General features: G+C 44.8%; 2 protein-coding genes across 3 annotated transcripts; both read right to left on the bottom strand.

The window, feature by feature from the left end:
• Positions 1-12: 12 nt before the first annotated feature.
• Positions 13-5,059, bottom strand: LOC130212135 (ciliated left-right organizer metallopeptidase). The gene is made up of 14 exons (XM_056443276.1): positions 4,798-5,059; positions 4,561-4,654; positions 4,292-4,343; positions 4,073-4,222; positions 3,308-3,433; positions 3,142-3,226; positions 2,322-2,467; positions 2,045-2,228; positions 1,880-1,949; positions 1,661-1,757; positions 1,371-1,469; positions 1,142-1,279; positions 466-575; positions 13-390 (listed from the first exon to the last, which is right to left on the bottom strand). Exons 1-14 carry the CDS (start codon positions 5,057-5,059, stop codon positions 213-215), a joined length of 1,791 nt encoding a protein of 596 aa, XP_056299251.1. The 3' UTR covers positions 13-212.
• Positions 5,060-6,017: 958 nt separating this feature from the next.
• Positions 6,018-15,905, bottom strand: lrp10 (low density lipoprotein receptor-related protein 10). Of its 2 annotated transcripts, XM_056442913.1 has the most exons (10): positions 15,195-15,905; positions 14,840-15,005; positions 14,671-14,703; positions 13,931-14,075; positions 13,336-13,532; positions 12,323-12,864; positions 11,444-11,880; positions 10,127-10,321; positions 9,417-9,546; positions 6,018-7,908 (listed from the first exon to the last, which is right to left on the bottom strand). In XM_056442913.1, exons 2-10 carry the CDS (start codon positions 14,886-14,888, stop codon positions 7,297-7,299), a joined length of 2,340 nt encoding a protein of 779 aa, XP_056298888.1. In that variant the 5' UTR covers positions 14,889-15,005; positions 15,195-15,905; the 3' UTR covers positions 6,018-7,296. The 2 variants fall into 2 exon arrangements, with proteins under 2 accessions (XP_056298888.1, XP_056298886.1); XM_056442911.1 differs by having other exon boundaries at positions 14,840-15,905.
• Positions 15,906-16,188: the final 283 nt, after the last annotated feature.

Here is a 16,188-nt window from a genome sequence, read left to right as displayed (position 1 = left end):
ATTAAAATATTAATTTCCTGTAAAATAAAAATACAATATTTGATTGAATTCATTATTCTTCTCATTAAAATAATCATTTCCTGTAAAATAAAAATACAATATCTGATTGAATTCATAATTCCTCTCATTAAAATAATCATTAAGACGGAAAGCCACAGTTTCTTGGACACCGAGAGTGTCTATTCAACGTTTTTTTAAGAAGGCCGTGCCCGCTAAAGGTCAGTGTGCTCCTGCGGGGTCACGTGGACCCGGGTCCTGCAGAGGCCACGTGACCTGTAGGTCGCTGCGGCTGCAGCCAGGAGGCACAGGGCCGCGGCGACGCCGAGCACCGAGGCCGCCGGACATCTGAGGGCCGGCCGGGTCCCGCTCTGGGCTGGAGGTAAAGTCCCACTGTTCGAAAAAGCAGTAAAGTAAAGAGTTTCAGGTTGCTATGGAAACAGGCCACTCGTTTAAAGTCGCACTTGCCTTGTGAGAGAAGCAGGAAGTGGACCGACGTCGCCTGGAGGAGGAGCGACGTCGGCGTGCAGACACAACCTCCGGTCAGGGCAGCGAACTGACCCCCGGTGACCTTTCATCTGTTTCGAACATCAAATCATTCAAATTCTCATAATAACTGGAGATCCATTTGGTGCCAATCACTATATCAACTGTGACGTTTCTATACAGTCAGTAAACAAACCCTCTGGCTCAGTTATCACTTCCTGTGTGTGTCAATGAGCAGCTTAATGTTGCACTACCATACACCAAGACCATGTACACAATGTATTCATATATTTACACTGCAGTATATCACATAAATAATACTATAACACTAATAAATTGTTATAAAAATGCTCTTTTTTCTATTGTATATACTTAATAGTATTATTCCTGTATAATGAGTATATTCAATATGATATATGTCCAGTGTAACACTTTTATTATAAGGCATACTGTATTTATTCATACCAATATATATATAATATAGAGGATTAATAACGTTTTTAAATATCTTATCGTACAGATAACATTGATTCAGGTGTTCAGGCCACAAAATAACAGTTAATATCAATTCCTCTCCCACATTCCTCCACTGAGTGGTTATGATTCACAGCAGCAGTCAACCAGTCTATTGATTTAGTTACAGTTAGTGGCATGTTACCTGAATGGCGCCCCCTGCTGGACAGTCCACCCACTCACAGCCCGACACCTGGATCTGGTACCTGTTCAGTCCAGTACACCTGTGTCTGTAACAACGTCCCTCCACAGAGCTGCGGAGTGAAGGAACCGGACTCCGGTTCTAAAAGAAAGAAATTAATGTCAAACAAAGGAAACAAAATCCACACACATGTGTACACACAAACACACACACAAAGTACATGGTCACACACCTGTCTGGTCAGGTTTGAGAAGAAGCAGCGGCTGTGAAAACCAAAGACCTCCCCGCTCCAATCCTCTTCTCCTCCATTTTCCTCTTTCCAACATTCACTCTGAAGAACAAGAGGAGGAAAAGGAGTGACAATACACAATAAATGGCAATAAAATACCAAACATTGACATTAAAAAGGCAAAAGAAATAGAAAATAACCCATATTTTAAATTTAGAAAAACAGCTTGAAGAGAGTTGATCATCTTGGACATTTTAAGATGATGTAAAAGACTTTATTTTAATTTTACTTACTCCATTCTTGAGGGGTTTATACACTCTACATCCCTCCAGGTGTGCGTCGGTCTGGCACTCCCCCTTGTGGAGGTGAAGATAATGACACCCAAACCCACTGAGAAGAAGTGATAAAGCAAAGAAAAGTGTTGGAAAGAAAGGATGAAAAAGAGAAAAGTGACCCACATTCCACTTAAAAACACAAGCTGTCATGTAGAGTATATATATTTATAAATATACCTGCCGGTGCAGAAGAAGGACGAGGACTTGTTCAGACAGGCTGAAAGGGAACCAAACATGGCTCCTTCCCCTAGAAAACAAAAACACATTCATATTTTGTAAATATAATAATGTTAATGCAGCTGTTTTCATATGATGACATTGACTATCTCCATCTTTCCTCACCGTCTCCCCAGACGAGATTCTGAGCTCGACTCAGGTCGACAGCGTACCAGCCCGTGTCCTGCAGCGCGGCCAGGGTGACTGGGTCGATCCGAACCGTGGTCCAGTCCCCCAGCACCGCCGCCATGATGGAGCCCTGCAGGACCCGGGACTCCCAGTGAGAGGACACTCTGCCTGGAGGAACATCCTGCAGGAAGGAAGCGTGAAACATGTGAGCAGAGCACCGGATGGATGTGTAAAACAAATATCTATAATGTATAATGTTGGAGTGGCTCAGCACCAGGTTCTCTAGCGGCGCCCCGAGCTCAGGGTGAGTGGACCCCAGGTGCCTCTGCAGCGCCGAGATAACAGACGGGGTGTAAATCCTCATCTGGCCCGATGCGTCAGCGTGAGTCACTCCGCCTCGAGGAGAGCAGCCCGCTGCAGCTGGAGGAAACGCTTCTTATTACCACAGGATCGTCAATTAATCTTTACTTTAAGAGAGAAAAGAGGATTTGGACCGCGTGTGGACGATGATCGTTTTGCTCTTCCTCCCTTTACAATGAGTCTAGTCACTTTCATGTTTTTCATTTCTTTTTTCATATACTTTAATTTGCCTGATTCTCTTTTAATCTTCCTGTATATACTATATTCAATACTTTTGTGTATTTGAAAATATAAATAGTATGTTTTACTACTTTTCACTCATTGATATTGTTTTTTTTAATGCATCTTAAATTACATTTGTATATAGTTGCTTGTGCCTGTAACGTCGATGTGCGTGTTGCGAAAACAGATCTCAAAGTATAAAAGTTGAATAAAAGTTAAGTCGCAACTCAACCATGCAGTTAAACAAACGGGGATTTTAAGTAAAACTTATTTTATAGAGGCTGGCTATTATGTCGCCTTTTTACTCAAATTCTCTCTTTTTTAAAATTTGGTTGTCTACATTGATTGTATATTTGTTGTTTCATCTTAAACTGTACCTCAGTTTGTACTGCTTTGGGCTTTCTGTTGTTTTATTGCATTGTCTGTCAAATCACTTTCTAAATTCTGTCGTTAAAAAAGGTGCTTTATGAGTAAAGTTATCGTAAAAAAATACCAGAACATGATTTAAAAACCTTGAGGAGTGGAGGAACAGTCTCTCCAGGTGTGGAAGAGCTCTTTAGAGAAACCGAGTGCATGGAACAGCTCATGGATCACAGTCTGGGAAACAGACGATTCACACGGTTACAAACAAAAACTGATTAAAAAGCATCACCAACAATAACAATAAAGACACTTTACCTGCACAGTCGCCCGCTGGCTGTCGGGGGCCGCTGCCCGTCGGCCCCTGCAGAGGACCACCACCCCGGCTAGAGGTCGTCCGTAGGTGTCCGTCTGGCAGTGGACAGCGTAGGCCAACAGGTGAGGCTGAGAGGTGAACAGGACACGACGACTAAAACATTTCATCAGCTTCATGTTTTAACGCAGGAAACATTTAAAAAAAATACAAGGAAGCAAAATGTCATGATACTGTTCACACGGTTTGACTAGTGATGTCTGAGCTTTGAGGGAAACACATGAAAGCAGTGAGTATTTAAGATTATATATATTATTTTAGACGCTTAGAACACAGTAAAGACAGTCAGTTAACGTGTTTATTCAGCCTTTTTTTCCTCTACTTTTTTAGCTTGTTCCCTTGTTTATAAGGGATAATTATCTGAGGTAAAGGTAACACAAGTCCTTCCTTCCTGCTTCTGTCAGGCTGCACAACACACTGCAGTAGATCGCTGGAGATCCTGGCAAACTCTGCACTTTAATCTACTCAGCACTTTACTTTGTTTTCCCCCTGTATATTTAGGATTAGTATTTAGTTTTTAGTATTTAGTTTTATATTTATTTTCATTGATTCTCTGATGTGCACCGCTGCTGTGATTTTTGAAATTTCCCCATTGTGGGACAAATAAAGGAATATCATATCATATTTTATCATTCAAGATAAAATTATATTCTGTCATTAATTGAAATATTCAACTTTAAACCAAGTCTTGGATATGTTGTCTTCTTCACCTCTGCTCTGCACCTGTCAGTGGCCTGAACGTGGAGGTACAGCAGGAAGTCGGTGTCGGGGAGTCCCGCCCCTTCAGGACGAAGCCGAGTCCTTCGAGGTGAACCGGCTTCAGGGTAAACATCGCAACCAGCAAGGTGATCGTCCGGGATCTGTTGACATCGAAGATCCACTGGATTTCATGTCGTTTGTGTGTGAATACAGTGAGAACGGACACTCACCGTCACATCCAGGCAGGTCTCAGATCTGTAGTTGGTGTTGGCCCGGCCACACCTGAAAGAAGAAAGCCGTGAAAGTGTCCATCTTTTGCGAAAATACATGGAGAAGATTGTTTATTCAATACACATTTTGTTCATTTTATGCCATAAAGTAAAGTTACAAAATTCTCTAAAAGATGAAAACTTTGGATAAACTACAAAAATGTATAAAACACACAAAAGCATGTTTACAGTAATCAGATAATCTGACTAAAAGTACACACTACACACACCTGTTGTAGTTTGCAGTCCTTGAATCCTTCCACAGAAACTTGCAGTATTTACCGACGTCTCTGCTGAGCAGCAATGGACCCGGCGCTCTGTTCACTAGAGAAAGGTCAACAGGTCACGATGGTGAATGTTCGCCGCCGTCGGACACATTACAGACTAAACGTCACTTCCTTGAGGAAATGAATGCAGGTCTATGGAACTTCCCCAAAAGAGGCATCGAGTAAATGCGTGTGCTTCACCTGACAGTAAAGAAGACACCATCCTCACAGCCTGCTCCACCGCTGCCTCCAGCTTCTCTTTCTCAGCCTCCGATAGGCCGTCGCCCTCCACCGGAATCCAGGTCTGGATCCTGATTGGCTGCGGAGAGGCCGGAGCGACCCGGGCTCCGGGTCGGGGCTCGCCGGGTGCAGCTCGGACCACCCGGGCCTCGGCCTGAACCTCGTCAAAGATGCACTTCGGCAGGACTCCGGGGAGCTCCACCACCAGCAGCACCGCCAACATCCCCACCCAGAACCACTGGGATGGAGGTGAAACCATAATTACAGCTGTGCCCCGTTTCAGGGTCACAGCGTATGAGGAGTCGTTGGACATTTTGGATTTTTGCGAAGCTGCAGGAAACGTACAAAGAAACGTCATCCAACTTCATCCTTCGAGCCTCTGTGGAGAGAAGGAGCAGATGTTCAGGACAATGAGCTCACATCTGGAGTATTTATACCCAGGGATTGGAGAGGAGGAGTTAGTGAGCTTGAAGGGTTGTCATAGAAATTTGGAGACCTTCATAAAACATGCATAATAATAATAATAATAATAAAATAAGAATAGCATCAGGAGGAACTTGATGCACTTGTCTTGTTCGTCATGTTAAACCAACGCAAAGATGACTTTTCCAACACAACATAAATTATAAAACTAAATGCAGACCATGTGTATAATATCATAAAGTTAAAGTTCTTATTCAAAAGTCACGCAACTTTGTTTAGCTTACTCGTTTCACGGCTTTCGCCGGTTGAACTTTACGTTGTGAATTAAGCGTTGGTCATAACGGCAAAAAATTATTATTTGGTGTACTTTTCACAGATATGTCAATTAAAAAATAAATAAAAAAGAAGCTAGATGTAATGTTCTGGACTCAAATGCCTGTTTTCTACAAACATGAAAATATATTACAAACTTAAAAGCTATTTTTGCCTACATTTTCATCACTTTCCTGCAACATCAATCAAATAATATCAAAAGTATTCCTTACGATTACCTTTCCATGGCCACGTGGACTCTGAATGGCAAACAGCTTCTTGTCCTCTGCATCCCCCTTTTATCCTGGACACGGGAGCGAAACCCCCCCCCAGTGACCGTCCCCGGGGCTTTGAATACAGAGCACAATGCCACGACTCGGTCCTCCTGTTGCGGAGGCGTCAGGTGCGTCTAATGCACATACAAAAAACACACAATACCCAACACCTAAAAGTGCAAATTGTTTAATCTCAGCCACATTTTGTTACTTATATACAGTGAAGTTGACCGTAATAAACCATAAAATCACTTTCTCTCTTATTTAACCTTATTAAATTGCGTATTTAAAACGTCCGACATCGACCCAAATACATTCAACAAAGCAAAACGGCTTTACAAAAAAAAAGTAACTTGCTGAAATAAAAAACACACACACCATAAAATGTACAATACAAATGGCACAGCACAAGTCTGTTGTGTCAAAATGTGACAGAATGCAATCGATTCCCCTCGAGGGCTAAAGTCAAGTTATTTAGTGAATTCAGGGCCCCTTTCGTCACGAGGGCACACACACACACACACACACACACTCAGACAGACGAGATTGTCTTTTGACACGTTTGCTTTTACAGATTACATACATTCACTTGTGTGTGTGTGTGTGTGTGTGTACTCAGAACACAGTGTGTTGCAATCAGTGTGCACTAAAATACAGGTCCCGAAAAAGTTATTGCCAGCTTGCAGAGTTCATGCATTTCTGTTCACGTTATAATAAAATCACTGTTGTGTCGGTGCGGGCTATGATGTGAGCTAACATGTGCCTCCTGCGTGTGTTTTGGTTTGCAGTGTGTGTGTGTGTGTGTGTTTAGGGAACCGTCGACAGGAAACTCCTCAAAAAAGGCACTTAAATAGGGGAGATTTATTATCTTCTGATTGGGATTAGCTGTGATTAAACACGAGACTGGATGCGAGTGGCAGAAATACGTGGAGACAATCCACATATACGAACATACTCCACTGTCAACGTAAGACTAAAATGCAAATGCATTCACACGGTTTGCAGTCACACACATACTTTCCATCACGTTCTCTAAAAACTCAAATCATTCAAATCGGCCAGTCGCCCGCCTCAGTTTCTGGATCGGGAAGATTCACCTGTGCAAAAGTTTACCTTCATATGTGCAGACTAGCGTGAAGTGAGTGTCCGATACTCGCCTACATCTCAAACGTACGTCACCCATGCGTTTCATCTAAAACTGGGACTATTTCAAGGTGGGTTGTTTTTTTAAAAAGAAGAAAAAAGGTAAAATACTTGATTCCATACATCGACAAATCCAACTCAAAGCTATTTCCCAAAGGCACCAGACTTGCTCAGTGCGGGCGAGTCTCGCCGGGGGACACTCCTGTGCTTCAAGTTCAATCAAAACCGTGGAAAGACTGGGTTTCAGTTTTTATCAGTGTGTGAAGAAGAGGGGGTGGGGTTACCGGGGGTGGGGCGAGGAAGTCATTCAGGTGAGCATGGGCACGTCGTCCTCCGACGCGGCGTCCTCGGACAGGGGGATCAGCAGCACCTCGTCGTCCGAGGAGGACGAGGAGAAAGACGGGGAGGCCGAGAGGGGCATGGAGTTGGTGAAGGAGGAAGAGGGCGACGCCCTGAAGAGGGAGATGCTCAGGCCCAGCGTGTGGAAGATGGAGGCCAGAGAGGGGCTGCTCGGGGGCACGGAGACCGGAGGAGAGTGAGGGGCGACCGGGCTGGGAGCCGGCGGAGCGTACGGAGGTGGAGGAGGGGAAGCGGGAGGCGGCAGCGGCGCTTCCTGCCGCTGCTCCGACTGAGCCGACAAGCCGAGTTTCTGCGGCACCGGCTGGTTGACCGCCTCCACGGCCGACGAGGAGCCGGTGGGGGCGGAGCGAGGCGGCTCCTGCCCGGGCGGAGCGGCGTCCGACTGCTCGTCGGAGCTCGCCGGCTGACTCGGCCTGGACGGAGGTCTGGGGATCAGGCCCCACCTCCTCATGCGGCGAACGGCCCGGCGGATGAATCGGGGCCGGCGCCGGCGGTGCGGGGAGTTGGTGGCGTCCTGGCGGAGGAGCTGGAGAATTCCCCTCAGAGAAAGAGACGACGTCTGTAAAGGAGGCGTAAAAGGAGCGGTGAGTGGAAGAAAACAACAACTACAACTCGTGCTCCTAAATGTATCCTCAAGTTCAAATCATTTGAAATATGACACTTCGTAGATCCAAGGGAACGAGTGAGTCGCTCAGACAGAGTAGCCTTTGATCCATGCACTTCATCCCTCTGCCTCCTCTACCTCGTATGTCCTCGCCAACTAACAATAAAGCTCCTCAGAGTGGACCTGCACGGCAACAGCACGTCTCAACGCTCGTCCACGTCAACCCGCAGCCGGCTGGGGGTCGATTACGGCTGATGAAGAGGAGGGCACGACTTCAAGAGAGAGAACACGAGGGCTGCTGCTCGCAGATGAAGATGAGGTCTCAAGAAAGACAACGAAGCCTCTCTCTCTCCCCGTGAATCAATATATTGTCAATGCACTCTACTTTCAGTTTATAGGACAGTTGAAATACGCCTGTCCTCTTCAAAGCATTTGAATGAGTCGTCAAGGTGCTTTACAACTCTGGGGGAGGTGTTGCCTTAAGTCCGGGGTAGACGGTAGGAGGATTTTACTGTGAGGTGCCAATAGATTAGTCTCACTCTTCGTCTTTACGTCTTTGACGGTAATCATCAACGAATATCCTCCGTCGCTCACTGCGGAGGCTTCCCCCACACGTGTTTTTGGTTTAATTAAAAAGAAGTAAGGGTATTGTTAATCTAGTGTTGTTTGGTTTTTCTTACTCGTTTTTTGTTTACAAGAAGCATTTTCAAAAAAGGTTTGGTGGATATCCGAGTACTAAATATCTTCCCAACAAAAAATATGCGCATAGTCAAATATTCGGATCCAGCCGTATTTGAGTCAGGGTTAAAAACTAGACACCGAGGTTAAAGACAAAAGAAAAACTAGAACGGGCACTCGGTAGAGCGCATACCTTCGCATATCACAAGATTGGCCATTGAATTATGAACATGTTGGCATTAGTTGCCAATTGGATAGAGATTAACCGCGCTATGGTAAAAAGAAGATTTTGACCATTTCATGACCTTGACCCCAATCTATCCCAAAATCTAATCAAATGGTCACCAATCATCCCACCTAATTTCATGCGATTCAAAGAATGTTTTGACCTTTTCATGACCTTGACCTTTGACCCGATCGATCCCAAAATCTAATCAAATGGTCCCCGGATAATAACCAATCATCCCACCTAATTTCATGCGATTCGGTTTAATACTTTTTGAGTTATGCGAGTAACACGCACGCACACAAATATACACGCGATCAAAACATTACCTTCCGCATTTTCAATGCGAAGGTAATAATCAGTTCTGGGATATAGTGTCATATATGCGTGTATATAGAAATAGGAGCAAATATTTTAAGAAATACACCAAACAAGTTGCAAGCGGTAGCGTTTGACTGGATGCTCTCGCCTCGGCCACGCCGGTAGCTCTCTAATGATCGACTGCATTGCTCATGAGGTTTATTCATCATCAGAGAGCAGTAAACAACTTTTCTCTCACCTCATTGGGGTTTTCTGTCGGGAAGTCCTCCACCGGCGGGATGATGCCCTGCGCAATCAGCTGACCGTAGGAGGGAGGAGCCTGCTGCTGGATCAGCGCCGCTTCCTGGCGGCTGATTGGTGCAAACAAGCTGCCGGACACAAACGGACACATTGAGACGCAGTCGCACGCGGATTTCTGCCGCGTCGCTTTTTCTACCGTCGGCACATTTTCTGTTGAAAAGCAAATAGACAGAATGCAATCTTTCATCGCGACCTTTCACAGCACGTTAACATATTGTGAGAGAATCGTTTCCACTTCGTTAAAAGATGCTGCATTAGTTTAAAAGATTAGTTCATGAAAAGAGTTCACATCACATAACCCACTCTGGCCAGAACAATGGGCCGACTGTTCACAACAACAACAACAACAACAACCGCCAGCTTGTTCTCGTGGCTCTCATCATAAAGTGTACCGACGGTTGTTGTTGTGAGACTTTCTGCTGTGCGTTTGTGAGGCGGCGTCTGGTGCTGGAAACCACCGGCGCTCATAGAAAGGAAAACAAACTCGTGACTCACTGCCGCAGATTATTCACACCACTTCATCCCTCCGAGTCATAATAAATTCCTCCTGCGGTGGATCGAACACGCGAGATAATTCAAAAGCGAGTGTCTGTAGAGCAACCCTGCGTTCAGAAAACACATCAAATACAGCAGTTACTCAAGAGTCACCTGTACTCCCTGGTCCTGAGCGAGTACAGTTTACAGGTGCAGCCCATGGCGATGACCAGCAGAAGCCCGCAGACGAGGCTGCCCACCGTTGCCGCGGTGATGACCTTGCGGGGCAGGATGACGCTGCAGTTGAGCTCGTCCGTTCCGTCCTTGCAGTCCACCTGGCCGTCGCAGCGCCAGCTCTCGAACACACACCTGCAGACGGGACAACGGGCCGCTTGCGTGTCATCGAGGAGTTACGAACGCGAGAGACTCGGCTCCACGGGAAGCTTCAGCCCGAGCCACGGGAAGCGTTATTGTGACGCCGCGCGGTGGTAACCCAGCCGCACGATGATGATTAGACACTGACAGTGTACGAGCGAGGAGAGGTTATGTGTGAATCAATAAGTAAGAGTTGAACACCAAAATATTTGACTCAAATATTGTTTAAGTGCTGAAAATATGTCTTTGGTAGTTATTATTATATAGTTCGGTTCTGCGTTTTGTGTCATCGATGCTCCAAATGTGTCAGCTAAATGTACCGTAGTATAATAAATGCATGTATAGCTAATAAATATATGCAAACTGACTCCAATACAATAAAAATGTAAATGTTTTGGGGAAATGTAACACGACTGAGAATATATGAGACTGTATTTTCTCTCATTGCGCCCCAAGTTAAATTCAACTACAGATTAAATACGAAAAATACACAAAGTTGAAGACTCACGCTTCAGAAAAATCAATTAGATGGTCACATTGTCACACACACACACACACATATTCAAGATGCACCTCGCACTGATATGCAACTATCCACAGGGAAGAGCCAAACCAAATGTTAGTTTGACAACATGATCTATGATAAAGACGTAAGTAGATGAACAGCTTTTAAATGGTCGTCAAGGAGACGGTTCCGCTGCTTCGAGAATCAGCCTCTTCTAAGAACAAACTTATTAAAAGTTAGACATCTACAGTTCAAGAGCGAGCTAACGCAATCTCCTTATGAAGACTGAGTGTCAATTCTGTTAATTATTCTATGAGTCACAAAATTATTGATTTTGGCTGAAATCTCCAATATAATCTGACGACAAAAAAAAAAATTAACCAAATTGAGACAAAAAGTTGATTGAAATAACAACTTTTTGTCGACAAACACTAATGACTAAATTGATATTAAAGCTAATCAGCATTTCTTCTCGTGAGACTCAAGCAGCTGTGAGAATATGACGCTCCAGAACTTCTAAACGAGGCGAGATTGTTTTGTAAACTGTTCCCAAAGTCAAGGAAAGACCAAACAGGAGGCGACCGGGGGGGCAGAAGCAGCTTTTCACCGACCTGTCGCTGTCGCAGTGAAAGGTCCCCGGCTGGCACACGGTGCAGTCCCGCTCGTCGCTGCCGTCGGCGCAGTACAGCTGGTAGTTGCACCGCTCCGTGACCGGGTAGCACACCGGTCTGCCGGCGAAGTGGCTGGAAGGCACGGCCCGCTGCCCCGCCACCCCGCAGGTGAACTGGTTCAAACCGCATCCCCTGCAGCCCTCCTCGTCCTTCCCCGTCTCGGGACAGTCCCATTTCCCGTCGCAGCGTTGCTCCTGGGTGAAGCATCCGCCCGCCGCTCCGCCACAGCGGCCCTCCCACGGGGGGCAGTAGGTCCCGACGTGGAACGTGGCGTTGAAGCCGCTCCCCTCCGAGCCGGGAAGGGTCTCGTACTTCATCGACAGGAGGCCGGTGTGGGATTCCACCTGGATCGATCTGTAATTGGACGCGCTGGTGATCTGTCGAGATGCAGGAAGGGAACATCATGTCACCAAAAGCTCTTTTAAAATATCGTAAATACATTTAAAACTAGAACGGGCACTCGGTAGAGCGCATACCTTCGCATATCACAAGATTGGGCATTGAATTATGAACATGTTGGCATTAGTTGCATGCCAATTGGACAAAAATTTATCGTGCTATGGTAAAAAAAAGATGTTGACCTTTCCATGACCTTGACCTTTGACCCGATTGATCCCAAAATCTAATCAAATGGTCCCCGAATAATAACCAATCATCCCACCAAATTTCATGCGATTCGGTTCAATACTTTTTGAGTTTTCCGAATAACACGCATACAAATAAATAAATAAATACACGGCGATCAAAACATAACCTTCCGCATTTTCAATGCGAAGGTAAAAAGTGTTTGGATCGATTTAAGAGTTTAAAATAACTCACAATTCTGATGACGTCTCCTTTGCCTTGCTCCTTGTTGTACACGGTGAGTCTATCCCCGCGTCCCAGCCCCAGCTGCTGCAGGTCCAGTCTCAGAGGCCTCGAGTCCTCAGGGTCCACAGTCCAGACACAGAACAGCGCAGGGCCCCGGGTGGCTGGAGGGGAGAAGGTGCCATAGAAGGTCTGGAGGAGGCCCCCGCAGGGCCACTCGATGGGCACGGGCGTCACAACGAGCTGCCGGCGAGCCTGCTCTCGAGCCACCTCGTCCCTCTCCTTCAGCAGCGCCCACAGATCAGATTCAGAATCCGTCGCGTAACGCCTCTCAGAGTCCCCGTCGAGGTTCTTCTCCGAGGACGCCCGTGCCTTGGCTCCTTCCGCCGGCGTGAAGCCGTGCTTTGGGGGCGCGGGCGTCTCCGCTTCCGCATCGCAGCCCTGTTCATCGGAGCCTTCCCCGAGACACTCCACCTGGCCGTTGCAGCGCCAAGACAAAGGAAGGCAGCGGCCACCCTGGCACTTGAAGGACGCTGCTGGACATTCACCAGAGTCTGAATGAGTAGAAACAGAAGAATACTAGAACGGCACTCGGTAGAGCGCATACCTTCGCATATCACAAGATTGGGCATTGAATTATGAACATTTTAGCATTAGTTGCATGCCAATTGGATACAAATTGACCGCGCTATGGTAAAAAGAAGATGTTGACCTTTTCATGACCTTGACCTTTGACCCGATCTATCCCAAAATCTAATCAAATGGTCCCCGGATAATAACCAATCATCCCACCAAATTTCATGCGATTCGGTTTAATACTTTTTTAGTTATGCGAATAACACGCATACAAATAAATAAATACACGGCGATCAAAACATTAGCTTCCGCATTTTCAATGCGAAGGTAATAAGAGCAAAATTAAGATTTTCACGAGAATAACTGGAACTTGCAGCGAAAATACAACGTCGTATTTAATGCAGTTATTATTTCCAAACGCTGATTGAATTCAACTAAAGATGTCATACCTCTGGCGTAGTTCAACAGAAAGGACGACACGGGGAACTGGTGCGGGAAGAAGTGGTGCATCACTGTGATATTTCCCCCAGAGAACTCCATCGGTTGCGGCAACTTGGAGCCACAGAGGACGACCGGCTCTCTGCCCGCTGAAGACTTTATAGACACCCATTCCTTCCGACCGCACAGCGCTGAAAACTGTGAAAAGCTGAGAAAGGGATTTAGATTAACGATCAGAGAGATGAGGCAGCGATATTAAAGTGATTCACATTTGACCCAAAAATGTTAAGTGCATCAGTACATTATGATATTTGATGTTTATATGCATTCCGGCACAAATGTAATCATGCGTATTCATCTGTTGAGTATTTCATTTGCTGGAATAGCCTCCCGATCTAATTAATTCATCCATGAACTGTTTCTCAATTGTTTTTTTTAATGCATACTGAGCACTCAAGCAAGATCGATGTTACCCAATATTTTCTATGTAATAAATACAGACAATACTTTGTACAGCTCATCTCATATTCATATTACATTAAATTATGTGTGTGTTTACCACAGTCGGCATCGGATGGTTATTTCAGATTCCCCTCGTGCCTTTACCTGAGAACGATGGGTTCTTCTTCCGAACCCGTGATGACCCAGCAGTCGAAGGTGGAGCCGAAGCGGTAGGACCAGCTGCGGTAAGCAGAGCTCTGGATCTCCCCCACTTTGCTGTCCAAGACTTGAAGGGAATGCCCACAGCGAGCTGCAGGACACAAGGGAAAAGATTAACCCTCCTGTTACCTTTAGGGTCAATTTGACCCCATTCAATGTTTAATGTCGGTGTTCTTTCGGGTCAATTTGACCCCAGGCAAACATATAAGAAATATCAACTTTTTTATATATTTAAAGGGCTATTTAGGTAGTCAACAAACAAACATAAAGTACCTCACACTTAAACTTGGGAAACAATATTAATTCTAATAATTTTCTGGAGGTTTTAATTGCTGGGGTCAAATTGACCCCACGGGTAAAATATGTCAGTAAATATAAAGGTAACAGGAGTTAAACATTGAATGGGGTCAAATTGACCCGAAGGTAACAGGAGGGTTAAAGAAAACATGTGAGGTGTTGCTGCTTGACTATTTTTGAATAAACCATAATGTATCCCTCCAATTCAGCCTAATTGCATTACACCACATTTATAAATTGGTGTTTGAAGAAGTAGCGTGGAGCAGAAACCAGAAGGCAGGTCTGTTAGATATTATTTCCTCATTTGTACGTCAAAGAAAAAGTATGTGACCAGAATAAACCGTGACATCCGCAGGCACAAGACAGCGCCGACTATATCGTTTCCTTACCGGAGCAGAGGGCCGGCTCAAAGCGGCTGCACGCTGAGGAGGAAATAAGCAAAACAAGTCAAACAGGAGTTTTATAACCACGGCGGACAGATTCTAAGCATATTATACGAGACGTGTAAACACAACCTTTGATGGATGCACAGTCAAACACCTCGATGACTTCACTCACCTGTGAGGGTGAAAACTAGGAGGGTGCAGAGGTTGTACGTGACCGTCATCGTGGCAACGCGTCCCCTCTAAAATGTCGGAAATTATATAAAAACTGAAGACTTAAAAAGTATAAACAAATGTCAGAAAAGGGCCATTTTCGGGAGGTTTGTTCAGGAAGACTTCACCTGTGAAGTGAAAGAAGAAAAAGATGAATGAGGAGTGTTGGATCTGGATGTGCAGCATAAAATTAATCATATTGTTATTTCTGCGGCGACAAAATGAATCATCAGAGTTTATTTATTTATAATTAGCGTTATGTCGCTGGGAAACCAACTGTCATGACAATAGATTTGTTCCTCTTCAAATGATCTCACCTGCTGCTCTCTTTGTCTTCTATGTGACTAAAATAAAATATATTTGGATTTCTAACCATCGGTCTGACAAAACGAGTCATCTGAAAAAGATAATTCAAACTATGGAATAAATAGTGAGATTTTCTCAAACAAACATTTTGAAAATAATCAGCAGATTAATTATTAATAAAAATAATCAGTGGTAAATTAGTATTTGGCTATTTCAGTATAAGACCTCAGTTTAGGAAAATATACAGAATTATACCAGTATATTCTTACCTGATCAAAATAACTGGATGTCAATACATTTGTAAGCAATCTATTTGTGTGGTACTTTGTTTCATAATTTATTTTGGTTAATCTGCTAAAGTGCTCCTGCTTTAGACTTATTTACTAGATCAATAAACACAACTATCCCTGATTGAGTCCAAAGGCACTTCACTTGTGAGGCTTTATACACACAGTAATAACCTAAATCAATGCATTACTGCGATGCATCCAAACACAATAGTATTACGCAGTAGCGGTTCGTCCATAGGGGGCGCTAGTGTGCCGCCCCTCTTAAAATTTGGAGATGAAAAAAGAAGAAGAAAAAAAAAACAATTCTGTCAAAAAACATTATATGCCAAATCATTTAAATAGTAAATATACCGTGTTGACGCGCTAAATGTGTGTGGGAGACCGTAAGCCCCTGTCAACAACCACTTAAATTAATGTGAAAAAATATAATATATCGCCATTATCACGGAGAGAAGCCCCTCCCCTTTTCCGAGGCGCTGGTCTAACGTGTGTGTACGGCATCGAGAAAACATTTCAGTCGTTTTGGCAATGACCGGCTTCACATTGGCGGATGAAACTGAATCTTGTGCGCACAAATGTGCGCGCGATTGGATTATTCGGCAGATCAGAGACCGTATGTTCCTCAGCCCATAGAGCAGTGTTGCCAGGTCCGCGGTTTTCCTGCGGAATCGGGCCACTTTTGAAGTGTTGCGCTGGTTGAATTTTGTGTCCTTGG

Source organism: Pseudoliparis swirei, chromosome 21 (genome assembly GCF_029220125.1).
Source record: "Pseudoliparis swirei isolate HS2019 ecotype Mariana Trench chromosome 21, NWPU_hadal_v1, whole genome shotgun sequence".
Lineage (NCBI taxonomy): Eukaryota > Metazoa > Chordata > Actinopteri > Perciformes > Liparidae > Pseudoliparis > Pseudoliparis swirei.
The sequence above is the reverse complement of the archived record's forward strand: the minus strand, read 5'-3'. Positions and strand labels throughout refer to the sequence as shown.